General features: G+C 32.0%; 2 protein-coding genes and 1 non-coding gene across 13 annotated transcripts in view; 1 reads left to right on the top strand and 2 right to left on the bottom strand.

The window, feature by feature from the left end:
• The first annotated feature begins 10,715 nt into the window (after positions 1-10,715).
• On the top strand, positions 10,716-18,628 carry LOC100783662 (probable NOT transcription complex subunit VIP2). 11 transcript variants are annotated; one of them, XM_041006739.1, is made up of 16 exons: positions 10,788-10,965; positions 11,042-11,119; positions 12,314-12,446; positions 12,913-12,982; positions 13,096-13,274; positions 13,381-13,429; positions 13,544-13,753; positions 15,735-15,941; positions 16,031-16,132; positions 16,557-16,645; positions 16,761-16,943; positions 17,115-17,537; positions 17,626-17,678; positions 17,765-17,806; positions 18,069-18,213; positions 18,318-18,628. In XM_041006739.1, the coding sequence occupies exons 3-16, from the start codon at positions 12,429-12,431 to the stop codon at positions 18,375-18,377; spliced, it is 1,830 nt and encodes a 609-aa protein (XP_040862673.1). In that variant the 5' UTR covers positions 10,788-10,965; positions 11,042-11,119; positions 12,314-12,428; the 3' UTR covers positions 18,378-18,628. The 11 variants fall into 11 exon arrangements, with proteins under 11 accessions (XP_040862674.1, XP_003538029.1, XP_006591001.1 ...); XM_041006738.1 differs by having other exon boundaries at positions 10,789-10,965; positions 12,913-13,021; XM_041006740.1 differs by lacking the exon at positions 11,042-11,119 and having other exon boundaries at positions 10,716-10,965.
• On the bottom strand, positions 12,941-13,021 carry LOC113000984 (small nucleolar RNA snoR35). Its single transcript, XR_003266292.1, has one exon. It is a non-coding gene; the product is annotated as a small nucleolar RNA snoR35 (small nucleolar RNA).
• A 1,715-nt stretch (positions 18,629-20,343) lies between the features above and the next one.
• The window catches only part of LOC100810221 (E3 UFM1-protein ligase 1 homolog), a 9,933-nt gene continuing 2,640 nt past the window's right edge, over positions 20,344-27,636 (bottom strand). The window contains 20 exon segments of the mRNA XM_006590934.3: positions 20,344-20,584; positions 20,863-20,955; positions 22,053-22,115; positions 22,189-22,266; positions 22,656-22,719; positions 22,825-22,871; positions 23,051-23,116; positions 23,282-23,374; positions 23,458-23,526; positions 23,608-23,673; positions 23,831-23,985; positions 24,069-24,498; positions 25,301-25,357; positions 25,434-25,527; positions 26,266-26,369; positions 26,508-26,573; positions 26,852-26,899; positions 27,106-27,372; positions 27,514-27,596; positions 27,599-27,631. Coding sequence (XP_006590997.2) covers positions 20,480-20,584; positions 20,863-20,955; positions 22,053-22,115; positions 22,189-22,266; positions 22,656-22,719; positions 22,825-22,871; positions 23,051-23,116; positions 23,282-23,374; positions 23,458-23,526; positions 23,608-23,673; positions 23,831-23,985; positions 24,069-24,498; positions 25,301-25,357; positions 25,434-25,527; positions 26,266-26,369; positions 26,508-26,573; positions 26,852-26,899; positions 27,106-27,372; positions 27,514-27,596; positions 27,599-27,631 — 2,081 coding nt within the window. The 3' untranslated portion in view covers positions 20,344-20,479.

The raw sequence follows: 27,636 nt of genomic DNA, 5'->3' as shown, positions 1-27,636 counted from the left end.
TTTCAGACTCAACTACCATAAAGGCATAAACTACCAACAACTATCAAAATAAGTATTTTTTAATTCATCGAAAAATTTATGAAAACGACATAATTTTATTTTATTGAGTTACACGACGTTCTTATTATGTTTAATACAAAAAAAAAATCCTTAAAAGTGCTCTATCCGATTCTTTTTATAATAACTAAATAAATAATTTATCGAAATCAATAAAAATAGGTATCTTAATTAATTTTAATTAGTAATATCATGATTTTAAATTTTATTCTAAAGTACTCATGATTTAAGTAGTGATAATATTTTTATGAATGTATACATACATCTAAAAATGAGTGAACATCTCATTATTAGAGTTCAATGTAAATTAAGGTATATTAGTAAAAAAATGTAAACTAAGGTATGACAAAGAATTAACAATCAATACATCTTAAAGTGAATTTATATTTCTTGTATTTATGAAAAAATAGATTTATTTGTCTTTTATATAAAGGTCAGAATAAATATTATTTAAAATAAGATATTTATTTGATAATTTTCTCAAATAACCATTTTTATAATTGGTTTCAAACCAACATAGAAGAGAAGAATTGTATTTGAACCCTCGACATTGACATAAAATTTGTCAAAGCTACAAATCTCACGACACGACAAATAGATAAGGAGTTAATAATTTGATAATTAATGTAATAGCCAGAAAATGAAAACGCTGAGCAAGATAATAATATCTACTACGTGCAGATGGTAACCGTAAGAAACGGGCAGTGAAATAAATTAAAGTGTAATCAAAATATCGTAAAATTGAAGTTTTCTCAATGACCATTAAGAAATGAAATTCCTTGAAAAATAGAATTAAAGAAATATTATGGAGAAAATGGCATCGGTTAAAAAAATGGATTATTTTATGAGTTTATTTTAAGATAATTATTTTAAAAATCAATATACTTATTATGATTGGATGAATGTGTACAAAATTTTATACTATCAGTGTATAATTTTTTTCTCTTTGTTAAATATTTTTCATAAAATTATAATATACTAACTTGTTAATATATCATCTAATCTTATTTTATTTTTAAATATCAAATATGTCACGTTATTTTTATGATTTTTACGCAGTTATTGTATGTTATGTTACGTGTTAATAATTTTGATTTTTTTAGGTAAATGAACTTAAGACATTTCATTCAAAACAACATCTACAATGAGGAATATAATGAAAGATAAGAGAGCTAGCATATAAGATTGACGTTGTTGCTAAAGAATGAACAATAAAATTTGGTTAACTCTTAATTAAACTCACCATTAAATTTGAAAACAAAAAGAAAACAAATGTTTACATTTGTGTGTGAGAATATAAAGATTTGAATGCCCAAGAGTTGAGTTCAGAAGACCATCCAAAACTGACTCACAATCTATACAATGTTTTGATAATTAAAAAATTTCAGCCATGTCAAAGCTTGAAACAGTTAATTTTGATTTTTTTTATATACTAAAATTATATGTTAAGGAAAACGTACTGTTTTGTTAACACTGTATTAATCATATGAATTTAATTGTATAGTTTACTATTTTCACCTCACGGGACAGTTTACATAAAATATTTAGGTATTAATTAAAGAATGTAGTTAAGTTGACAATTTATGAAGAAAAAAAACATGAATTTGATCGCACATAATACAATTTTGGAAAGGGATAATAAATTTTTTAAGTGTAAATAAATCCAGATGGAAGAATAATCTCATGGTCATCCAAAGAAACAAAATTTATAAGAATATTTGGGATATCATTTAAAAGGTTAAGATCCTAATTATATGATACTGTACCAAATAAAAAAATTAGGTATTGTTTTTTTGTTACAACGTAAAAACACGTTTTCAGACACAATTTTGGTCAAAGTAAAAATAGCATTAATCGAGAGAACGGAACATTTAATTTAATGTCAAAACAAACGGCCAAACGGGCATTAAGTATTAAAATATCGTACGTTATAAAAAAATATCAGTATATACCTTTGACCAAAATAATACATCAGTATATACCATTATCCTAGAGAAAAATGTTTGTTCTACATAAATATAAAAGAAATTTAGTATAATAATAAAGAGTTGAATAATTTACATAGGATCATAGATTTTAATCTCAATATAGATTTTAAACCTTATATATTTTTCATATTTATATGTATTCTCTTTGCAAAAATGATAAAATTTAGTTTTCAATATTCAGCAGTATGTTAAATATAATTACATCAAAAATAAAAAAGGTGATTATTTATATTTTTAATTGAGCCGGTGTTACATACACAAATTAACTAATGATTTTGAGGCAAATGTATTTTATATTTTAAGTAGTTATATTTTTACATTAAAAATATTAAATATATACACAAAATGGACACACACATATTAGTCCTAATATTTTCTGTGCTAATTTGTGTAGATTTATTCTTTTAAAAAGAGTATATTATTGTTACATGTGAAAGTATTATTTGAACATCTTTATTTAAATCAATAAAAAAGAAAAATGACAAATTTTAAATTTATTATAAGAAAGATTATATTTCAATTGTGTGAGTATAAATATTTTTGGCTTACCTATGTGTCAGTATAAATAGACTAATAAAAAAATGACAAAATTTAAACTTGCTATTATAAATATAATAAATATAAATATTTTTGGGTTACCTATGTGTTAGTATACATAATTTCAAATGTATGAAATAATTCTTGTTATTCGACATTTATTTAATTAATATTGAAAAAAGTTAGAGTGCGTGGGATTTGCTTGTAGATATTAAGGGGAAAAGTTTATTCTATATTAATATTCGAATTTGCAGAAGTTTTTTTGCGTATGATATATGAAAATGTTAATTTGATATTGAAAATTAATTAATAAATAAACAACACTTTTAATTTTGAAAAATTATTATTTTAAAGTAATTTAAAAAATAATGCAGGGCATGCTTTTCATTAGAGTAAATTAAGGGATTTAAAAGTGAAAATTTAATATGTTGCTTACAAATTACGTAGCTAGGCAATTTTTTTGTATCTAATGTGGATCAAGGAATGTTATTAATAAGTAAACAATATAAAATGAACTAATAATAATAAAAAATTTCGAAATAAATTACAAAAAATAGCATATCAAGAAATATAAGTTGGAGAGATAAAATTGTATTTTTGTGTTTCAATTTTTTTTAATCTTTAACAAAAGATATGTTAAACTTCATACTCTCATAACATTTTTGGTCCAATTTGATTTAAATGCTTCATGTGGAAGCTAACACTATACAAAGAACAGTGGACTACAAAAATAAAAGCTAACCACATGCTTTGAATTCTAAAATTTCCAAACATATTTATTATCTGAAATGATCAAAACAATAAATCAAATAACTCTGAAACAAAATGCATAAATGAATAGAAATTGAACATATAAAGACAAAAAAATAAACTGATATTAAAAAAATTAATTAAACTAAGTCAAAGTGGTTGTAGATTTACGAATTTGAGAAGAAACCTATGAAAATCAATAATACATAAAATGGGAGGTGTGCAATGTGTTGATCGTATACAAAACAATCACTTTGATTAATCAATATCTATACAGATATACCTGTTTTTACTTCATGCTATACATCATGTGAAGCGCATGTTTGTTGACGTATACGTTGTTGTGGGTTGATTTGAGCAGTGCGTGAGTTGTCTGAAGAAAAAGAAAGGCAAGAAATAAATGTAGAAAAGGAACACTATGAGATGAGGTTAATCATAGTGGTGATTAAAAAGTGTAGCAATTGCTAATAAGAAATTAATACGAAGATAGAAAGAAATGGTTACTCCGTTGATATAAAACAAAACTGAATTTAGTTTTTCAAACACTTATGATTAAATATTTCATCATAATAATCATTTTTGAAATTATTATTAATAACCAAAAACATTAGGCAGGATAGAGAGTAAAATAGCAACGTTTATAAAACTATTACCTATCAAATTGATTTGATTTAAATTAATATTTTATTAAACAAATTAAATTAAAAATGGAAATTTTGCCGACTCTCGTATTTTTTAAAAGGATTTGTGCATAAATTATTGATAAATAACATATATTACGTTCAAATGTTCAATGTAGTGTCAAATTGTATGGGTTATAAAATATCATGTTGTTGTTTAAAAAAAATATATCAAGGATGTCAAATTGTATCTAAAACAGAGTTATAACTACCAGTCCTCTTTGCTGAGCATTGATGACCGCAATTCATGACTCATATAATACTAACTAATTAAATAAATTATTTTATTGGTGAACGGAAAACAACAAAGAAAAGAATAAACACACACACAAAAAAAACTCATTCCCTTTAATTCTCGCCATTTTTCTTTCTTTCTTTTGTATACATTAAATGATTTAATAATTTATCTCTAATTATTTATAATCACACGTTTTTCCACTAGTTATTTGTGACACGTTTTTCCTCCTCCTTTTCATAAAAATAATTAGATAATTAATTATTTAATAGTGTTTAAGAATTCTATAATTTTCTCAATTGTTCTATAACATATTGAAAAAAAAATTAATACTACACTATCTCTTACTCCTTTATTAATATATTTTTATTTAATAAATATGAAAAGGATAGTAATTATAATACTAATACATCATTGTTAAATATTTTCATAAATTATGAATAGAGATATATTGAATTTAGTATAATTATTAATTTATAAAAGTAAATAATTATTTTTAAAATATTTTATATTTTTTTCTAATTTTATTTAATAAATATATAAAAGATAATAATTATAATAATATTAAAACATTGTTTCTTTAAAAATTAATATTCTTTCATTAATTTTATATTACATTAAACCATATCAATGATTTTTGTCAAAATAAATTTTAACCTGACGGTTCAAAAATATTGAAGCAAAGGTTATTTAATTGAATAAAACATACTTTATTATGAATTATTATTTATATACATAATAATTTATTTGTTGGAGCAAAATAAATAATTTATTTCTTAATTTATATCCTTAATAATTGATTTAAATAATTTATCATTCAATAAAAATTAAATCAAATCAATAATTATTGTAGAATTTAAGTTTTGATCTAATGGTTGTAAAAGATTTGAGTGAAGTTTAATAATATTCCATAAATATAGGTCACATTAAATCATATCAATAATTGTTATAAAACTAAAATTTTAATTTGACAACTTAAAATTATTGAAGTGAATGTTACATAATTGAATAAGCTCAAAGATTGTTGTCGAGTTAAAGTTTAGGTTCGATGACTCTAAAAACCTCAAAGTGAAGCTTACATATATATACTAGATTTTAAACCCGACTTGCCCCAAAAAAATTCTTTGAATAACCACAACTTTTCCCAAAACACTATTAGGCATTTTGAAAAAAAAATGTAAAAGAGAGGTATAGAAGACAATACCAAATTGACGAGACAAATTCTCTCCACACAATGATGACTTTTTGTGATTTCAAGTAGATACCTTCTCTTTTGAGTTTGTCAATGATCGGTCTCCAAGTAGTTTCCACCCTAGGATTTACATTGATAGGGAGACCAAGACAACTAAACGGGATCTCCATTGTCCTACAGTTTAGAAGATTCACCCACCTTTTCACAAACACTCCTATTCATCCCGATCGCTCCCAAACTACTCTTTAAAAAATTGACTTTTAGGTTGGATACCAATTCAAAGCAATGAAGTATACTCTTGATAACAAACACATTGCTTAAAGATGTTTCACCGATAATGATTGTGTCGTTGGCATATTGGAGCAAATTCACCTCTACCATTTTCTCTCCACTACACAGCCTTTAAAGAGGTCCATCACCTTTGTTTGTCTCATCAATCCGCTAAGATCCTATACCACAATGGTGAAAAGAAACAGAGCTAATGGTTCCCTTGTTGAAGGCCTATTTCCATGATAAATTCATTTGTAGGGCTCCTATTTACTAGCATCGACATAGAGCTAGATTTCAAATAAGCCATCATCCACCTAATCCACTTTCCATCAAAACCAAGTCTTTGAAGCATATACCAAAGGAATTCCCAATTAACGAAATCGTACGCCTTTTCAAAGTCCACTTTAAGGAGTAAACCCTTTTTTTTTTCTTTCTTCTTGCCTTATACATGACTTAATTTGCAACTAACACACTTTGAAGAATATTCCTTGATGCCAAGAAAGCACATTGCCTTTTTGTCAGTCACATGTGGCAAAGTCGCCTTAATCTATTAACTAACACTCTGACAACTATTTTATATAGACACCCAACAAGAGAGATTGGTCGATACTCCTCAAACTCATAGGATCATTCATCTTTGGTATGAGAACAATAAAAGATGGGTTACCTCCCCTCGGGAATACCCCTCTCATAGAATTCTTCCATGAAACACATGATATCCTCTCTCAAAGTTTCCCAAAAAGACTTCATAAATTTAAAATTGAAACCATCAAGCCCAGACTTTTATGACTTCCACATTCCCATACCACTTCCTTAACTTCCTCCTCTTTGAAATTTGAGCTCAAGAAACTCTCATCCTTATGAGGAATTTGCTTGAAAAGCACACCATCAAGCTTTGACCTATCCCAATGTTCCTTGCTATATCTCCTTTTGAAATAATTCCAATCATCCATAAAGGAAAATTTTCTAATCCACCAGCATTACAATAAATATCAATTGTAAACCTTTCTTTGTTGTATTTTCTTCCTTTAAGTTGTTTTGTTGCAAGAGAATAATCAGCTTGTAACTTTGTAAATTTTTTTTTATCCATATCAAAAACAATTTTGAAGGAAACTAGTCTGTTTTTTTTTTCTTTGCGGATTTCAATTTCATCTCCATTACTTGTATCAACTGAATAACTTCAAAACGACAAAATAACTTGATTCGTATCTTAGCTTGAACTTCTCAAGCCAACCGTGGGAATGGTACTCAAAAGTTGTTGCAGGTATGAGTGTCTATCCTGCTATTAGTTTTCTGGTTATATATATATATAGTCACACTATTATGATATTTCGGAAAATTAAGAAACTGTATATTTGGAAATCAACGATTTTGATATTAGAGAAACACTCATAATTAATAACTTACTTCATGATTTGAAATTTTGCTGGTTTGTGACTTTGTGTCGCTTAATGTCTCCCACTTTTTTCGAAGTTAACTTAAACGTACTCAAATGATGATCTCTTTATATGTTAGATATTACTAACTTCCAAATAGCATTTTTTTTTATCAAGCCACTATGGTAAAAAAATTATAAATGCTTGCGTGGGTGATCTCTCTTATACTTTTTTTTATTTATAAAAAAAGCAGTGATATTTCGTATACGCACTCAACATTTTATGTATTTTATCGATATAGTTGATTTCTGGACAAACAAAAAACCTGTATTGGGTATGATACTTCTATGTTGTTTATATAGTAGTTCCCTTCTTTGTCATATGTTGAATCTACTTAGTTTAGACTTCCATGTAGAACAATAATTTTTTTTTTTATGATGGGTCAGAAATAACAATGTCATCCAATCCATCAGATCGAGACAATCTTACTCGTATTTTGTAATTGTTGCTGACTCAAAAGAAATTTGTACAAAATAAAAAACACAAAATTCTTGCCAAATAAATAATTCCTACTTATGTGAATGCACTTAAATTTTACATCGTTACAGTAATACTTTGGGTTAGAGCAATAATTCTATGGGCGCAAGTAACTTATATTGGACTTTATTTAATTAGTCAAATACAGTGAATATTAATTAAGTATTAATAAATGAATTTTATTCACTTAATTTCACAAGGAAAATGATATTTTTTACAAACATTTTTTTCGTCAAAATGACACGAATGATGATTTTGATCAAATTGAATTCTTCACAATTTCAACAGGAAAATGTTTTGTTGTACAATATTTCGTACGAATGACACGAATGATGGTGGCATCTACATACAATAGTTTTTTTGTATGCAGTTTCAATTTTAATTCCTATCAAAGGAAGTATGGCAATTTCGATTCCCTCGAATAACTTAGCTTGCTCTCAACTCTCTCAACGTACCTAATCGTCACACTAGTCTTGGGCTAAATGCCTCAATAAGAACTCCACCCTATTCTCTCCCCAATGCTATCAAACAAGTTTGATTTTTATTTTCAATTCGTTTCCAGTGTTATTGGATAAAATTTCCCCCTACTGCAATTGGGTTGGTTGTTGTATTCTTTATTTATTAACAAACAAGGTTATAAAGAATGTTGTGCCATTCGATCATTCATCTCCTTTAAATAGGATGTGGCTTTTGTAGATAGTGGGAGAGCTCCCACAATTAACGACAAATACTATGATAATATTCTGATTAGTGGGATACTGCTGTTTGACCTTAAAATTTTGATTTTAATATCTCTCAACATTTTTACTTATAAAAAATTAAAATTAATTACACATTAACATTTCGTAAGTTTCGTTCTTAACACTAACAATAACATAGTTACTTGCTAATTGACAACGGAAACTATAACACAAAAAAAGAGAGAAAGAAAATGCTTGTCTAAAGAGTAAAGACTGTCATATATAACGTTTGGTATAAGAAAAGTTTGTTTATGCTTAGAAATTATGATTCTTAAGAATAACAGAACATTCTTATAAACTTTAATTATTTATCGTATCAAATCAAATGATCAAATAAGAGTAATATTGCACTCTTACCACACAAAATCTTTTTTCTCAATCTAAAAAAGTTATATTTCCCAACTCTCCCACCAGAATATTTTAGTGAGAATTACATAGGTAAAAAAACATTCCCAAAAAATAATATTTCTTAGGAATGTTATTGTTTTAGATAATAAAGCAAACATAATATTTACAACCTCAAAGTCCTTTTATATGTGGAAAATGAGGGTTATTATTTTTTACATAATTGAAAAATAAGGCTCGTTAGGTTGCCTTGTCTTGCCACATGCCCATCTTTTGGTAGGAAAAAGGTGGGATTGGTTCAAACAGACAAAAAAAAAATATAAGTGTCCCAAATCACTTAAACAAATAGGTTAACCAAGTCATCTTGACAATCCAAGCTTGTTTTGTTACCCATACATGTAGGGGCATCAATAGATGGAGAAGGCCAATACCGAAAAATAGATGTGTGGAAAAAGGTAGTGTGTATTAGTGAAAAAAAATAATAATATATTTGTGACAGATGATGTGAAAACAACAATATGTGATAAAGATGATATTAGCAAATTTTATTCTTTTAATTTAATTAACTATTACCTTCTTTAGTCTATAGTTAACATATAGTGCATTGTTGGTGGACCACTCATTTAAGACGTTGCCCTAGCCAAATGCCCTTTTCTAGTACCTTCTCTCTCATATAGTGCAAGTTGTTATTTTGTAAAAACTTATACAAACAATTTTAAAAATTTAGAAGAGTGATATATTTTTTTTTTAATTTTGTGAAAACTTCCCCCATTTAGATTTACTATCGTGTTGTTGTGCTAGAGGTAGCAACCAACAAATACAAATGTCACGACAATCTAAATCTTCAACCTCTGTATTAATTATATCACAAAGTTATTTCTGAATTAAGAAGCAAACAAAATTAATTATTTAGAAGTTACAAATCAGTTAAGGATTCAAGGAAATGGATAAAAAGTTTCAAACCTATATAAGGAAAATAAAAAATCCAATGAAGATGAAAGGAAGTTAGAGTAACAGCAAGATCTTCTTCATCCACGAATCTTGATTCTGGTGTCGTCGTATTTGTAAGGAACTTCCAATTGTTGCGCTCATGCTTGCCGATAACACCACTGCTCTAAACTCTAAACTTTGTCGTTGATAACCATTGTTTTTGTTTTACACAAATCTTTAAACTTCGTATTGCATGCAACATCGTGTGCATGATCATCGTGACACAACACATGATCGTCTCTAACTTTGTCCTAGTGTTGCACCTGTTTTGTGGTGGTTTCAATGGCTCCTTGTGGCAATTGTACTTGAAGCAATGCGCAAGCCTCCCCTTGACAAACATCAAATAAGAGAGAAGACGTAAAAGAAAAAAAAAAGGGCAGAACATAAGAGAAAAACAAAGAAAGAGAAACACATGTCAACCACTGATTTAAAATGAACTAATCAAAGGGTCTGAAATAAGTTTACCATAATAAGAGATAAGTTAAAATTGTTTAATTAATAGCATTGTCTTCCAAAATATCATATCCGTCCTTACAAAAGAATGATCATTGTTAATCCTCAAAGTTTGATTTTCAATATCTAAATAGATAGAATAATTATTCCTCTTATTATCCCTAACTAAAAAAGTTTTATCAAATAAGAAATTTTGGATGTTATGGGCACCTACTAAATATATAATCAAAATAACTGTAATTAGAATTGTCACTATCATTTCAATCATGATTTTTTTTATATGCTTAAAATTTTTAGAGTCTTCACTTAGACTGGTATTTTCCATGGAACTAAGACTATCCATTGATTTATTTAATTCAGATTGAATAAAATTTTCTTTAGAATACTGTGTTCTAAAAAAAATCTTTGTTTATTTAATTACTTCACCAAAATTTCCAAAAATTTGTAATCATAACTGGCTATCCACACAAACTTATTAGCAAGGACGACTCGATTTGTATCCATCAGTAGCTATTATTTTTGTTATGAATATTATTCAAAATGAAAGGTGGAACACTTGCTACTTACTAGTTTACAATTTAGGCAGGCCCAAGTGGTGCGAAGGAACCTGTATTGGCAGCCGCATGCACATTTTTTCATTTTTACACCAGAAATTTATAATAAACCTTTTCTTTTGTCGTCTCGGACCCAACCCAACCCGTAACATTATCTCTCTCTTCTCTTCCTTTGTAGCTTTCACTTTCATTTTTCTGGTTCCGATTTAGGGCATCCGAACTCGGTCTTTGACTCAGAACTAGCTCTGATCTGCTCCTCAGGTACTCTCTCTTCCTCTCCGAGTTGATTCCACCTTCGATCTACTCTGCTTTTCACTTCATCATTTTATTCCTTTAGATCCTCGTTACACTTCCCTCACTCCTTCGCAACTCTGCACGCTTTTGTTCTTCCGCTTCTCCAGCTTCGAATTTCGGTGTAGGTTTTTATTCCTAACAGTTAATTCGATTCCGTGAACTGAAACCTATAGGTTGCCAATGGTTTGTAGTATAGCGTGTTTATCTGTGTAATGATTTGCATGCTTTTTTTTGGTTTACGATGTGAAAGGATTGAGGAATACGCAATTGAAAATTTGACGCGGCTTTGTTTTTGTAACTTGTTGCTGCTGTTGATTTTTCAGTGTGTCGGCAATAATTTTTTGGCTATGGTTTCTGCTTTGAATTTGTTTTTTTCCCGCCTAGGTATCCTTGCGAAGAAATGAGATGTACTTTGAAGCTAATTTAGGGTTTGCACATCGTTACTAGAGGTTTAAGCTTAGCTTAATACATATCTTTTTAATCTGTAAATAGGGAGTTGAAACATGCTTCGGTTGTTTCTGCCATGGTTTTTAAATTTTAGTACGAACAGAATATTGCGGTGCGCTGTGGTTAATGTGATTGCCGGAGTTGAGACTACTGTGAGATGAGTTGTGGTGAATGCATCTGTTTTTTAAAACAAAATCTGGATTGTTTAGATCGTTGTGGTTGCGTTGCAGCCGTTGGGATTATGCTGTGGCTTTTTTCTCTATTAATCGAAACTACTCCGCAATTGTGGATTGATGCGGTTGTGGACAATACTGCAACTGCAGTATTGGTCTATTCTAAGTGGAACTACAAATTTTATTTTGATGTCAGAAAATAAATAAGGTGTAGAATAAATAATATATGTACCGATGATGTCGATCAACAAACTGTCATGTATGGTAATTTTGTTAGCTTTTATTATAATAACCTTAAAAGCTGTTCCAAATATGGGTTCTGAATTGAGGATAGTATGAACTTTTTTACATCGATTGTGCATGCCTATTAAATTCATAAGTGCGTAGTATGTTTTACAGCTTGTATCTATTTTGTTTGTTTGTCTTGTAGTCACGGATGTTTCCATGTTAGTTATATGGAGAAGTAACCTGGATTTATAGAGAAGCATGTTTAGTTACAAGGGATTAAATGGTAGAATCTGGATGACTTTCATGCTAGTTTGGAGAAGGGAACGGGATTCTAATGGGAGAACTTGTCAAATGTGACTTTCTTTTTCATTTTAATTAGTTTGGTTTACTTTGTTATATTATTAAATGCTTAAAAGTTACTGTATTGCATCATGTCTAATATTTTCTTTTACATCATGTTATTTTAGGTTGTTATTTGGTAACAAGGAAACACTTCTCAGATTGTTCTGAGGACTTTGAGTACAAAGGCGGACCATTTTCAGCAAGGGATGATTTTTGGGTTGACCTTTTGAAATTCATGCCATGTCGGGGTTACTTAATGTATTCCCTTATGTCCCAAAAAGCTTCTCCCCTTTCTATTCTTGTTTTATTTTTTGTCTTTTGGCGATTATTTTCAGTATTTTATATTTCTGTGCACTCTCCTGCGTGGTCACTGTAATGTTGTATTTTGATTTATTTTCATGAAAAACTTTGACTTTTCTCTTGCTAAATTGAAGTAGACGGCTTATATTAGGATTTTATATGATTTCTGTTCTCGGTTGTGAGTTGCAAATTCCAGCTTGATATATTTTCATTTCTTTGGCATATGATGCATTGCATACATGCATGGTAGTATGATGCGTTGAGTTTTTTTAGAGGATTACATGGTTAAAATATATCCCCACACATCTATATATATTATGATTATTACTATTTTAAATCATAAGATGTTGATTGCCACTTTCAGACTTTTTTCTTTTTAGCATGCCTATCTTAATTTTTAATCCTAGCAGAGTTTTCCTTGCAGTCTTCTCTGAATGGATCTGCTTCAAATCTTCCAGATGGTGCTGGACGGTCTTTTGCTTCATCATTTTCTGGTCAGTCTGGTGCAGCCTCCCCAATTTTTCATCACACTGGTGGGGAGCTTTTACTGGATTTTCTTCATTTCATATGTCCATGTAGTTGTGTAATTGCTAGGTTCTTGCTGCAGGAGGCATTCAAGGATTGCACAATATTCATGGGAGCTTTAATGTTCCCAACATGCCCGGTACACTCACATCAAGAAACTCAACTATAAATAATGTACCATCGGGGGGTGTTCAACAACCCACTGGAAGCCTTTCTAGTGGAAGATTTACATCCAACAATCTCCCAGTTGCATTGTCTCAGGTATGAGAGTAATAACTGAAATTTTTAGCTTATTCTCACCTCTTTATTCTGTCATTGTATTTTTTGTTATTTACTGGTTTTTTGCCTGTCTCAATTATATTTGCAGCTATCTCATGGAAGCTCCCTTGGACATTCAGGAGTCACCAATAGAGGAGGTATAAGTGTTGTAGGAAACCCTGGATTTAGTAGTAGCACAAATGGAGTTGGTGGTTCTATTCCGGGGATTCTTCCTACATCTGCTGCAGTTGGTAACCGAAATGCTGTTCCAGGATTGGGAGTAAACCCAATTTTGGGAAATGCAGGTCCTCGAATCACAAGTTCTGTGGGAAACATGGTTGGAGGAGGGAATATTGGAAGGACTGGTGGAGGATTGTCTGTGCCTGGTCTCTCGTCTCGTCTAAATTTGGGTGCAAACAGTGGATCCGGTGGTTTAGGTATGCAAGGACAGAATCGATTAATGAGTGGTGTGCTTCCACAAGGTATGCACTTTTACCATTATAAGTTATTCTTTTATGGAATATTTGTATATGAAAGAAATTTACCTTAATGTAAGCATTTTCTATTTCCCCTTGCCATATTAATTGAAAATCTTTTCTTTTTTTGTATTGTCAAAAGAAGTGGGCAAATATTGTCATGGGTGAGTGAAGTGGGGTACATGTGGTCACTTGATGAGTGGCTCAAGCATGGTAGTTGAATCGGGATACAAATCGTGAATCAGAAAGCCTATGTTTTGAATTGTGAATCATAAGATTCATGTTAAATATAAAACACACAGACACACACACACACACACACACACACACATATATATATATATATATATATATATATATATATATATATATATATATGCACAAATTACACACACTTATATATATGCACAAATTCATGACCAATAACTGAAAAACGTTACTAGGATCATTTTATCATAAAGAAACATATGAGAGAGAAATGAAAACACACACCAAGTGTCATATAAGCTTCAAAACAAACACTGTTTACAGGGGACCACCACTCAGCTTGCAGGCACGTGTGGTTGCATTAATACTCAATCAACACATTAACATACAAAAAGAGAGGGCACAAAGGGTGGGTCACTCTCTTTTTGCATCGCATGAATAAAGAGGAGAATAGCAAAAACAAGGTAAGGAGACATGCTTTTGTATCACATGAACAAATATATGTCTTTCACACAATGGGGACAGGTTGGGTCTCTTTGGGAAGAAAAAATCAGCTTGTTCCCCCCTTTTACACAAGTTTTTGGAAAAAGTTTTTTTTTTAGGGTTTCATAATTGGGCCGCGCATGACCCGACATGCTTTGTGTGCGACCCATTTTGAATCAGAATCGAGTGATTCACAAGGAGAATGTGATTCATGCGATTCTCACACAATTCATGCGATTCAGGTGCAAAAATGATATGCCTCACATAGAAATTCTTTATTTATTTGAGTAGAATCCTCAATTATTTTTCATGTTGATATTCTGACTGGCTAGATTTTGAGCATTTTGGGCTGTTCTTTCAATTGAGATGTTTATTGTTCAAAGAGAGAGAATGTGATACATATAGTGCATGCTTGGAAATGTGGTGGACCATGTTGAAAAAATCATGGTAGCTTTAAAACTACTGTTTGGTGTGGTGGAAAATCATGGCGGGACACTCTGTTTTCGGGTCTTCACTGCCAATCCAAACACACTGATGATAATTCTGTGTCTGAATTACACTGCGGAGCATATATTTATATTAAGAGTCATAAATACAAGAATATACAGTTACCCTAATCAACACAATTACCAGAATATAACTTGCCACATTTAAAATATTACTATAATTAAATATATATTTTTTTCAACATTTATATCCATGCATAACACAACTGAATTCTTAAAGTAAGAAGCCAAAGGCTGGAACAGGGGAAATGAGAGTTTTGAAGATAATTCCCATCTGTCAGCCATATTCACTCTGGCCACTATTTTCATGTGCTTTGCAATAGTGCAGCCATGTCAAAGACACAATAGGCTGTTTAAAACTGGGACCCCTCTGAACCACATTATTCTGCTATGTGGACTGGTGGACTGTTGTCCTCAACCAGAGTAAGCTAGTCTGCAATTTTTACTTTCTAAAACTTGATAATGTGGGTTGATATTGTGGATAAGCTTTTTGTTGCATTTATTGCTGCTTGTTCGCCTGCATCAAATTTGTTGGCTCTTGTGGTGTCACCATGCTATTTCTTTCATCAATTGATATAAAAAGGGGTTCTTGATATGATATGTGAATGTTATTTGTTACTACGGCAGCAAAATTTGATTGAAAACAACTTAAAGAACTGCTGCTTGTTTGAGATTTATATGAATTGCATATTTGCATGATCAAATTGTTTGTACGTTTCATGCATGTTGAATATATAAAATTTCCCCCTTTAATAGAGTTGACTGTGGTAACCAACATTTTCTTGATCCAGGGTCTCCGCAGGTAATTTCAATGCTAGGAAATTCTTATCCTAGTGGGGGTCCACTTTCCCAAAGCCATGTTCAAGCAGTGAGTAACTTGAACTCTATGGGGATGTTGAATGATATGAATTCTAATGACAGTTCACCTTTTGACATCAATGACTTCCCTCAACTGACAACTCGTCCTAGTTCTGCTGGAGGGCCTCAAGGACAGTTGGGTAAGTGATGATAAATGTTTTTTTATGTTTGATATATTTATGCATCTTGTACAATAAAGAATAATATGATATAAACAAAAATATTTCAGGTTCTTTACGAAAACAGGGTCTTGGTGTTAGTCCCATTGTTCAACAAAACCAAGAGTTTAGCATTCAAAATGAAGATTTCCCAGCTTTACCAGGATTCAAAGGTGTAGTATGCCTTATATTTTGGAGTTTAAAGAGTATCCTTAGCGAGATGGGTTTTCTGGATCTGTATGCATGTTTACTTTCAGTGCTTTGCTTTATTACTCTCTTTATTTTACTATTCTCTGTATTATTTCAGTGTTTTGGCTTTTGATTGGTTGTGACAGGAGTATGTGCCCCTGCTTTCTGTTTTAAGTTAACCATCTGTATTATCTGTTATACATTTAGTGAGGATGCAATATTGTTCTAAATTTTGCAAGCAAATTAATTACCAAGGGTTGCGCTGATGAATCTTAGATTGCTTTGCTGGAAATGACAACTGTGTTTTTCTAATTATTTTTGGTTACCTCTGTTTATTTGCAGAATTCTACTTAGTTAAAGTTGTTCAATTGACTTCAATATTTATTTCTTACCATATTGTTTGTGCAGGTGGTAATGCAGATTATGCTATGGATATGCACCAGAAAGAACAACTTCATGACAATACTGTGCCAATGATGCAATCTCAGCATTTCTCTGTGGGTTACATTTTATAAAAGACAAAAAAATCTTATCTATATACATATCCTTTTGTACAATATTTGATGGATCAAAACACTGTTCTTCTGAACTTTCCATGCTTTCTATCTGCAGATGGGAAGGTCAGCTGGTTTCAGCTTAGGGGGTACATATTCATCACATCGAGCACAACAGCAACAGCATGCTCCTTCAGTCAGTAGTGGCAATGTCTCTTTTTCATCTGTTAACAACCAGGATATTCTCCATCTACATGGATCAGATATTTTCCCATCTTCACATTCGACCTATCATTCACAGGTGTGCAAGCTTTGTACTCGTCGATGGAACATGTTTTTGTAATGAATAAGCCCCCCCTCCTTTCCCTTCAGCTTGTCTTTCAAGATGAGGTGCCTGATGAAAATAAAATTACACGTTTCCTACTGAAACAAGTATTTCTGACATCCTAATCACTTTTGTATTTTGGTTTAGACCAGTGGACCTCCTGGCATTGGATTAAGGCCGCTAAATTCTCCAAATACAGTTTCTGGTATGGGTTCATATGACCAGCTCATCCAGCAATATCAACAGCACCAAAATCAGTCCCAGTTCCGCCTTCAAATGTCAGCTGTAAATCAGTCTTTTAGGGATCAGGGCATGAAGTCTATTCAAACTGCACAACCAGCACCAGATCCATTTGGTTTGCTTGGCCTGTTAAGTGTGATCAGGATGAGTGATCCTGACCTGACATCTCTTGCTCTTGGAATTGATCTTACTACACTGGGGTTAAATTTGAATTCATCAGAAAATCTTCACAAGACCTTTGGGTCTCCATGGACTGATGAATCAGCTAAGGGAGATCCAGAGTTTACAGTGCCACAATGTTATTTTGCCAAACAGCCACCTGCTCTACATGTGAGATTTTTACATTATGTTTTATAATTTCATTTCCCTATTTTCAAACCTTTTCTTTGGGCTAACTTTTTATTATTGCATGATGCAGCAAGGTTATTTTTCCAAGTTTTCGGTGGAAACATTGTTTTACATATTTTATAGGTGGCTTAAAAATCTGAATATCACTTACTTTTTCATTGAATTGCTTGTTATTTTATAATTAAATATAAAAATAATCTTTTTTGCAGCATGCCCAAAGATGAAGCCCAATTATATGCCGCCAGTGAGCTGTATGCACATTTCCTCCAATCTGTCCTTTTTGTTTCTTTTTATTTTTGGATAATTTGAGCTTGTTTCTAATTTTTATAATTTGGGTACAATTAACTCGGATGCGTGGTTAATTAAATAATGCATGGTTAGCACATTAACCACTTATATCTAGTTTTAGTATTCCTAAATTAAAAATATGTTGACAAATTCCTAAATTTTAATTCTCTGAAATTATTTTCCCAATTCAATAATTTCTAACGGGATAGGGGTTGTTGCTCGCAGTTACAACAGAGGTTGGTTTTATCACAAAGAACATCGTTTATGGTTAATAAGAGTTCCCAACATGGAGCCGCTGGTTAAAACAAACACATATGAGAGAGGATCTTATCACTGTTTCGATCCAAGCATATTTGAAACCGTCCGCAAGGTTAGTTTTTGTGAATATACTCTGTCGATGATGTTAGTGAACTCTGCCTCCTATTCCCCAATTAATATTCTTTTTTTAGCCTCTAATGTAGAACCTCCTTGCAGGATAATTTTGTTCTACATTATGAAATGTTGGAAAAGAGACCACATCTGCCTCAACTTTGAGGAGGAAACAAAAACCTTTTTACTGTAAAGTTTCGATTATGGATTTAATGCCTTGGAGTCATTTTGCAGTATTAGTATTCTTCAATTTGGCGTTTCTTCCTATCTGGTCGCCTTAGTGATCCAAGCTAGTATTTTATTTTTCCTTGCCTTAATATAAACAATAATTAGGATACATAGGATAACCTAGCTGTCTGACAAACATGGTTTTCTGCCCATTAGCTAATGCACAGGAAAAACACCTGGATCGAAAATGGATGTACTTTCCGAAATAATTTTATCTTAATCTGAATGTTAGGATCAGAGATCTAAAATTGAATTGGTCAGGTGACTACTTCAGGTAGCTCAAAACTGGTGCAAGTAAAAATTGGTCAAGTATTAGTCTAATTGATTAAAGCTGATAAAGTCAATAGCTGAATATAGTTTTGAACTCTTTAACAGATATTTTGATTTATTCAATTTTTTTTATTAAAACAAATATTTATGCTTGAAATTCAAGTATGATTTTTTATTATTTGACTATTATGAAATTTTCATTTTGTTAGACGTGTAATTTTTTTAATAATTTCATGTAAGGTTTGTTACTAACCATATCATTTAATATTTAAAATATGTAATTATTTCCGATTTAAACGTGGTTGAATTGATGAATCATGTAGTATATTTACTATGAAAGGTTTAATTTTAAAAAAATGGTTGGCACTACGTACGCGATAGGGATTTTGAAATAGTTTGTAAAATATAGTTGTCTCCCTTTACGCAAAGTCCATTTGCCATGGCTTCGATTGCCGTAAAATTATGTTGCAGAGGGGTGGAGAACGATGTATATAGGACGACACTACTTTTAAATTGTTAGACTAGACGTCGTCAGCCCCCATTTTTCCTTCCCTTTCTGTCATCAACATAATGACATTTGAATGTTCTTCAATTGTTGGCTACTTGTTCTAATGGGTCTGCTTGCTTTTAAGTTGATATAATTGATTTAATAGAATTTCAAATTGTTGAACCAAACTGAAATAAATGTTTAAATTTAGTCACAGATTTTACATTAAAACATGTGGAGTATTAGGGAATTATATAGGCCTTGCTTGGTGAGAAAAGTTTGAAATTTGTTCCACTGAGCAAATGGTAGAGCTTGTTGGCATGAAGATTGTCATTGCATTTGAGGTTCTGTAACAACAAAGATGAGCAGCAAGATATCAGATGATGAATGATCCAGCTAGTATTTTTGTGATTCTAATCCATGATTCAATACTGAAAAAAAAATCACGGTTCAATTAGCATTCTATATTCCACCTGAATAGTGGATTAAGTGTTGGTAATTGTGACTCAGCTTCCGTCATGGCCGTTCCAAGTGTGACGTGTTAAAGACTGGACTCGAGCATTAGCTATCAGAAAAATTGTCATAATCTAATGAACGTTGATGATTTTAAGGAAAAATAACACCAACCTTCCTTAATATTTTACTTAATTATATTTAACATTTCTTTTTTATTTGAAAGTTATCAGATTTATCTGTTAATTTCCCAAGGAATTTGAAATCCACCACCCGAAAAAAAGAAGAGAAAAAACGCTTAGCCAAATTAATTGGTTTTAAAACGACTGAAGGTGGGAAAGTTCAGAAAACTTTTGTTGAACGTTGATTACGAGAAACTTGTATAGACTAGTTTTTACAAGTTGTGTAGACTAAAAAGTAACAAAGTTATGTAAAATGGCTTTAAATTTCAAATAATTATGAGACGAATTTATTATAAAATGATGAAGTGTCTATTTGGCAAATTGGTTTACTCTACACAACTTATGTAAACTATGTCTTCTCAAGAAATTTTCATTCAGAAGAGTTTATAAACCAGTATACCTTCAATTATCAAACAAGTATAAATCTTTGGTTAAGACTTAAGAGGTTTTCCTGCGACGTGAAGATTTATAGTGCGAATTAGAATAAAATGAATAGCCACAAAATCTAATCTAATTTCCCAAGATTGTCTACTTTAGCAAAATGCAACGTATCACAGGCTTTTTGCACCTAACAAAATAGACAACACAAAATTAGTGCATCCTTACGATGAAGCTTGATTCAGCAGCCAAACTTGGCTTACAAATTTTTATGAAGATTGGGAGGTGCTCAAAACCAAGCTTTTGAGGTCCAGCATTTGGCTCTCAAGAAGCTCCTTTTTACTCAAAATCCTATCAGATGCACAATCCTCTTCCTGTAGAAAATGGGAAGAAAAAGTAGTACACAATCTATACATTATTCCAATTATTCAAAATAATCTAAATTTTGTGTGCATGTTTGGAAACAAGGAGCTCATACAGAAGTGAGGGGGGAAAAATTCTAGCTATTTAAAAAAATCGTTGGAAAAACTGCACCAGAAAATTTAGCTATAAAAGAATAGTTCTACTTTAATGATTAACTTAGAAGAGACATATATCAAATTTGAATGACATGTACGTGAGAAGGATGCACGATTGATTAGTAGCTACTCACATCACCAGGTGAAGCTGCTAATAGTGTCAAAAGAGTCACTGTGGCAGTTTGATAATCAGTTAAAATCTTGCATGCTGACTCGCCTAGCTTATCCTGATAATTAATACACATTAAACAAAATCAGGGAGTTCTGTAAAATTCTTATTGTAAACCATTACATGGACTGCATTACAAACACTGACAAACTTCTAGCTGTATGCGAAATGGAAAAAACTGGGGTTTAGACTACTTCACCTCATCACTTTTATCGTGATTAAATTAAAAAATATTATCGGGTGTTTTTCAATTTGAAGTATTCATTGTTCTTATTGGAAACCTGAGGATTCCTTTTTCCTTTTTTTGGCTGTCTCATTCTACATTATTGTCAAAGCTAGAGCAAAAATGTGGCTAAAACATTCAGTGTATCATGTATGTGATGTGAAGCAACACAGGTGTTGCAAATTATTTTCAACAGAATATAAGTGTAAAAAACATAATAGCATTTACTACTTTATGTTAATAGCGTATCAAATTTGAACCTATTCCTATTGCTTGACTGATTCCGGTGATCCCAGAAGAAACATGAACTAGGATGTCACACTGCAGCAGCTGGTAGACCAAATCAGGTTGCAGTGATCATAAAATATTAAAGCAAGCACCCCAGAAAAAAAAAAAAAAAGAAACCCAACTTAGTCCCTAAAGAGAAAAAGCCACCAATCAATCCCTAAAGATTACATATAAGGAACACTTAGGACTAAAGTGCTTTTTTGGGTACCCCCACCTCACTCAACAAAAAAGAAGAAAAAAAATACACTGAGTGAACAATTCTATAAAGGTTAAAATTGTAAAAATCCTAGATGTTTAAATGAAGCATACAAGGATCATGTATAATAGCATTGCATTATACAACCATTCAATTGTAGCATGAGAAAGACTGCTTGGATTTAGGTTCTATCCATAAGATAATCATAATGGATAATAAGTCTGGAGGGAAACACCAGCAGGCTTCATTCCAATTACAATTACAACATATTTGATGCCACTGTCTATCTTAGGTGTTCAACTCAACTAAACTTATTATTTACTGGAAATAGAAAAAAAATGCAATTCCTAGGTTGGTGACCATATCATTATTATTTGCTATTTCTATTACTAAGTATTTCTGGTTATGATTTGATGCATAACTTAATCAATTGACAGAAAGAACATACCTTTAAATGGGAAATAGCAACAGAAATGGCCCTTCCAGGAGCTTGAAGAGCTTTGTGGTAAACCTATTCATACAAATATCCATGTTTATAATGGATAAAGGGAGGTGGGAGCAAAAATAATAAATACTGTAGTTACCTGGATATAAAGTAAAGACACAACTTTTGGCAGAAGCGATACAGGGTCAGTCTCAGCAGAAACTTGAGATGTCAACTCCTGTTTAATAACAATGATAGAAGGCACACAGTTTAAGAACAATCAAATTGTAGAGTATCATTATAAAACTGATTGAGTTTTACATGGAAATGGAATTGCTTCACTAACTAATATTAGGGAGAATTACAAGTCATTGTTGAAATAACAATTAATGATAAAGATAAACTCAACACTAAGTAAAATTAACCATAAATTGCAACTAACTTCCAGTTAGAGTATCTTATAAATTATTAAATTTAAGTAAGTAAAACTTATGAATAAAAATAAATTAAAGATGACAGTAGATGTTTTCATTATTAACAAAGAATATTCTTGTGTGAAAATTGAGCAGTAGAATCAAGCCTCCAGTAAATTATAGTAAGTTTTTACATAAATGTAAACATAAATACCTTGCGATATGAATGTAAAAGTGTTCTTTCTAGTTTCTTGTCAAGCTTTTTCAAAGGCAACCCACTGTAAAAATTAATGAACAAACTATGTATTAGGGTTCACATCAGGACAGAAGAACTGGAGGTCAAATCAATGATAAAGTCCTACAAACAAAAATAGACACATTACCTCTCTTCTGTTACCATTCTAAAAGCAGCCATGAATATCTCCACACTCTGTTGTATTGAATATTCAAATATTAGTTAAACCATTAGGAAATAATACAGAATAATAAGTTTCATATTCTAAAAAGATATTTCCAGGCAAACCAGCTGTAATTGTGAATTGAAAAGTGAAGTAAACTTATATAATGAACCTTAACAATGAGAATTGCTTCTGAATTAAAAATGCTAACCTTTCCTTCCAATGCTTCTACAACAGCAAGAGCCTTATTTGCAAGAGCTCCTGGAAAACTCTTACACTGCAAAAGAACATAATAAATAAGAGATTTGATGTCATTCTGTGTGCTCATTCCAAATGATGATCTTCAGCAAAAATATGAGACTAATACAAAATTTGCTACACTAAAAAAAGGAAAAATGATGCATGAAATTATGCCAAATACTGAATAGTGCCTTATTCTTACAATGGCAGTTCTGTCTCCAGGACTAAGTGAAACAGATTCAGAATTTGGAGCTTCCTGCACCTCATGTCCATTCTTTAATTTGTTGTGCTCATCCTGCAGATGATGAATCCAGCATTAGATTTAGATCTTATTAACTCTCATGAAACATTAACAAATAACTTGTTTAGATATAATACCAGGTTTTGAAGAAGCATATCCACCATAGGAGCTGCTACTGTCCTTAGTAAATGCCTATGCAAAACAACCTGGGCATCATATATGCATTAACTTATTTTGTTTCATCCATGAAAACAACCCCAAATTTCGAATAACTAAATCAAACTTACAGAAGTTGATTGATCATCTTCAAACAGTTCTAAGGCTTTTTCATACAGCTGCATGTTTAAGAAAGACTGCCAAAAAAGATGAACATCAGAAACTGTACATATAAAAGGGCACTAATTTTACATGTCTTGATAAATACCCTTGAATGAAAGAAGAAAAGAAAGCTACATAAAGACAACAATAATGGATGCAGAAAAAAACAAAAAATGCAATTAGCAGTCAAACCTCATCAAGTTTCTTCTGCAAATTATCAAGCAAACGTTTCATTCTTTCTGCATTGTTTGTAAGCAATGCCTTCTTTTTCTCCATCCAAGAACTGATTATTGTAGGCCTTAATTGGTTAGCCAAAGGCCTAAGAATTGTTTCAGGATCATCTATACCTATCAATTTATAGCACTGCATTTGAGAACATTGGGTAACATGTAAAGGAAAAAGAACAAATTTGATATCTAAATCAACAGACCTTGTTCTTCAAAATCGGAAACCAATGCTGTAATTTTCTGCATGATCCAATCTTCTGAGGGACTGGGATTATCCTCTTTCACTTTAAGCGATTCTTTCTTAGAACCTGTCTTTGAATCTGACGTTTGTGAAGATGCATCCTTACCTCTTTTCTGGCCTCTCTTAGATTTGGTCAAAGTCTGTTCCTGGTTATCTGCACCGCTTTCAGATAGATTTGCTACTGCATTCCCAGTGGCTTTTCCCTTTTTTTTCTTTGATCCTTTATCAGCATGCCTGTTGGCACCACCATCACTCACCATCTCATTCAACCTGCCTGACTCATGCCCTACTTTTGCTTCATTGGGTACTTGAACATCAGCATGCATTGTACTGTCAGCACATCCTGAAACACCTAATGTCTCCAATTCTTTCACAACACGATCACAGATGTCCTAGTAGATGAGGGAGAGAAACATGGCATCAGGAAACCAACAATAAAATAGTTGCATATAGATATTTTTTTATTCAACAGTAACTTCTACACTTGATTCTTGATTCTTGATTCTTAAGCAAAAAATGAAAGATATGAAACCAAAATCTGCATATAGTAAAGGAAATTAATCACAGAAAGAAATATATAGCCCAAAAGGGTCATACATGTCACACTTCGTACCCCATTGCCCAGAGGCTCTTCGCTATGCGAAGGTATGGGGGAGGGATATTGTACACAGCCTTACCCTTGCATATGTAAAGAGGCTGTTTCCGGATTCGAACCCATGACCAACAAGTCACCAAGGCACAACTTTACCGCTGCACCAGGGCTCGCCCTCCAAAAGGGTCATACATGTGTTCACCAAAAAATAAAAGGGTCATACATATTAGCCTAACATCTAACTCCATTCTGTACAGTAGATGACACTGCAAGCATTTTATATCACCACTTTTTTTAGGGTTCCCATTGATAGCCATGTTGTGATGGTGAACTGAGCATTAATTTTCTGAACTGTGTATTCACTAAACTGCTGAACCTCTTCTAAGCAAATTTCATAACATGTCTAGCATCTTAATTTTTGTTCTCATTGGCAATACTAACCTAATCTATTAAACCAATATTCAAACTGGACATAGTAGTAGCATTTGCACTATATAATAGGCAATGTGGTTGTAAAATTAAATAATTAAGTTGACTTCTACATGACTACATCAAATGCCACAACTATTTACCAAAAAAAAATATCAAATGCCACAACAAACCTTTATAAAGCTGCTGCTCAACACATAAAAATCCCCAAAAATATGTGCTTTGTTAGACTGCAAAGAAAATAAAGTTTATCAACACATGAATCAAAAACACTGAGCATAAATCTACAACATGGTTAAGTATCACCTTAAGAGCATTTTGAACAGATTGACATAGGGACAACATTTTTGATGCATCTTGGGGTGTAAATGATGAAGGCAATAAGGAAAGAGAATCACTCCTGCAGCATTGTTATATCAGAATACAATGCTTAGAAAAAATTGTCTTCCAAAGAGTAAACAGTAAATATAACTTGCAATGATTTTTGGAAACAATGTCAAGGGAATTCTTGCACTACATCCCACATAGCATAAAGATTCTCACAGAAATTAACCAAACTTTCATCACGAGTTTTCAAATTCAAGAACACAATATATGGATGTATCTAGTTCTGGCTAGGACGAGAGAGAGAGACAAACTGATAAAATAGGATCAGTCATTATCATCCAGTGGAAACAATCATTATCTAGACAAAGAAACAAATTTTAACATAACAAGGCAACCAGAGAAGTTGGGTTTTAGGGTGTGCCTACTCCTCTTCACCAACTCATCCAGACCCATTTAATAAAGTCATGCATATTATTGATACTGGGAACGATAAGTAAATTAGAGTTTACAAAAGAACATGTTATACTCTAATTTGGATATCTATTTTTGCTAAGCCAATAACTAGGTAATGTGAAAGTTAGTTTAAATCAGAGGGATAGATGAGTAAAAATATCACAAGTTCACAACAGTCATCCATCAGATAAGAAAGTCACCACTATACACATGACAATAATTAAAAAAAATAGTTTATACTGTACAACTGTAATTTGTATATCAATTGATAGTATTAAGCCTGGCTGAATTTAGTAATGAAGAAAGGAATGAAAACAAAAACTGGGGATAATGCAAAAAAAAATGTTACGGTGCTTACCAGCTACCACGGTCAAGAGCATCCTCAGTAGAAGCGTCTAGCATCTCAATCATAGATGGATGAACAAATGTTGAAACTAGAGGTTTGCCTTCAGGATATCTGGACTAAATTGGATTGCGCAAACTTAGGCTTCATTAACTAAGCTAGGGAAACAAGTAGTACAAAGTATTTATTTCACATATATCTATGATCCTAATAGTTATTATTTAGAAAAAGAATCAGGATAGGAGTAATTTAGCTACCTGCAAGAATTGAATGGGCTGGGGAATTCCAAGTTTGTGCAGCGCCTCATATGTGATAAAAGAATTCTATAGCATACAAAAAAGAAGGCAGAATGAATGCAGTGGTTCAGAATTTTGCTTTGCCAAAAGATAATGAGAAGGTAAAAGATGCAATTTACAAAGAATATACAGGTAAAATATACAATTTACAACGAATAAACAGGTAAAAGTCAGTATACATGTCCAATCTGTCAAACTTGTAAAGACAGTTATACAGCTCCGATGAATAGATAATATACTAGAAGTAGGCAAAAGTTGTGGTATTTTCAACGGAAGAGAAACATGAGGGAAGTGAGAGTTCCTACCTGAGAAAAGAATGAATCCACAAACTCCCTTTGAGCAACAGCAAACACCTGTTGTGTAACATAAGAAATAGAAGTCACAACAAATACTTTCTAAAGATATAGGAACTAAGTTCAATAGCCCAAGGCATATATGCCATAGCAGTTGACTACTTCTACCCATAGGCCATAGGCTCTACTGGTCAGACCCTGTCAGAGGATTATTGATGTGAACTGAGATCCTAGACTCCTAGTAAGTTAGGGAAGGATCCACTTACAGCTGGCGTCCAGTGTACTCCTGCGCGGAGCAACCCAAGAATCTTGCCTTCCTTCACAAGTCCATTAAACAAAGACTGGAAGAAAGATCCTTCAACAGCCAAACCACTGGTTCCATCAATTTCTTGCAGCAACTGCTGCAATGAGCTCCATACCACAGTCAAATTTGTGGGAACGGTGATGCCTCGCACAGCACCACGAACCATGGCACCAACACGAGCCACATAGGCAGGAGTATACAACTGCCCGCCTTCAAGCCTTCCTTTCACCTATTTTCAAAAACGGATTGTGCCGTCATTCCAAATTCTCACTGATTACTCATCAAAACACAATTATCACTCTCATTCCAAATTTAACACAACACAGTTCAATTCAAACCAACACACACACACACACACACACAAACTCACAATTGTTCCAAGGCGCGGCTCCAACATGGTGGAAACCAAGTCCAAACCTACGTTCAATTGCGCTGCGAGTTCCGTCAGCGCATTTGACTACATTTCCTGAAGCTCTCGTTAATCTCTTCTGCA

The sequence above is a fragment of the Glycine max genome, chromosome 11 (genome assembly GCF_000004515.6).
Source record: "Glycine max cultivar Williams 82 chromosome 11, Glycine_max_v4.0, whole genome shotgun sequence".
In the NCBI taxonomy this organism is placed as follows: Eukaryota; Viridiplantae; Streptophyta; class Magnoliopsida; order Fabales; family Fabaceae; genus Glycine; species Glycine max.
The sequence above is the reverse complement of the archived record's forward strand: the minus strand, read 5'-3'. Positions and strand labels throughout refer to the sequence as shown.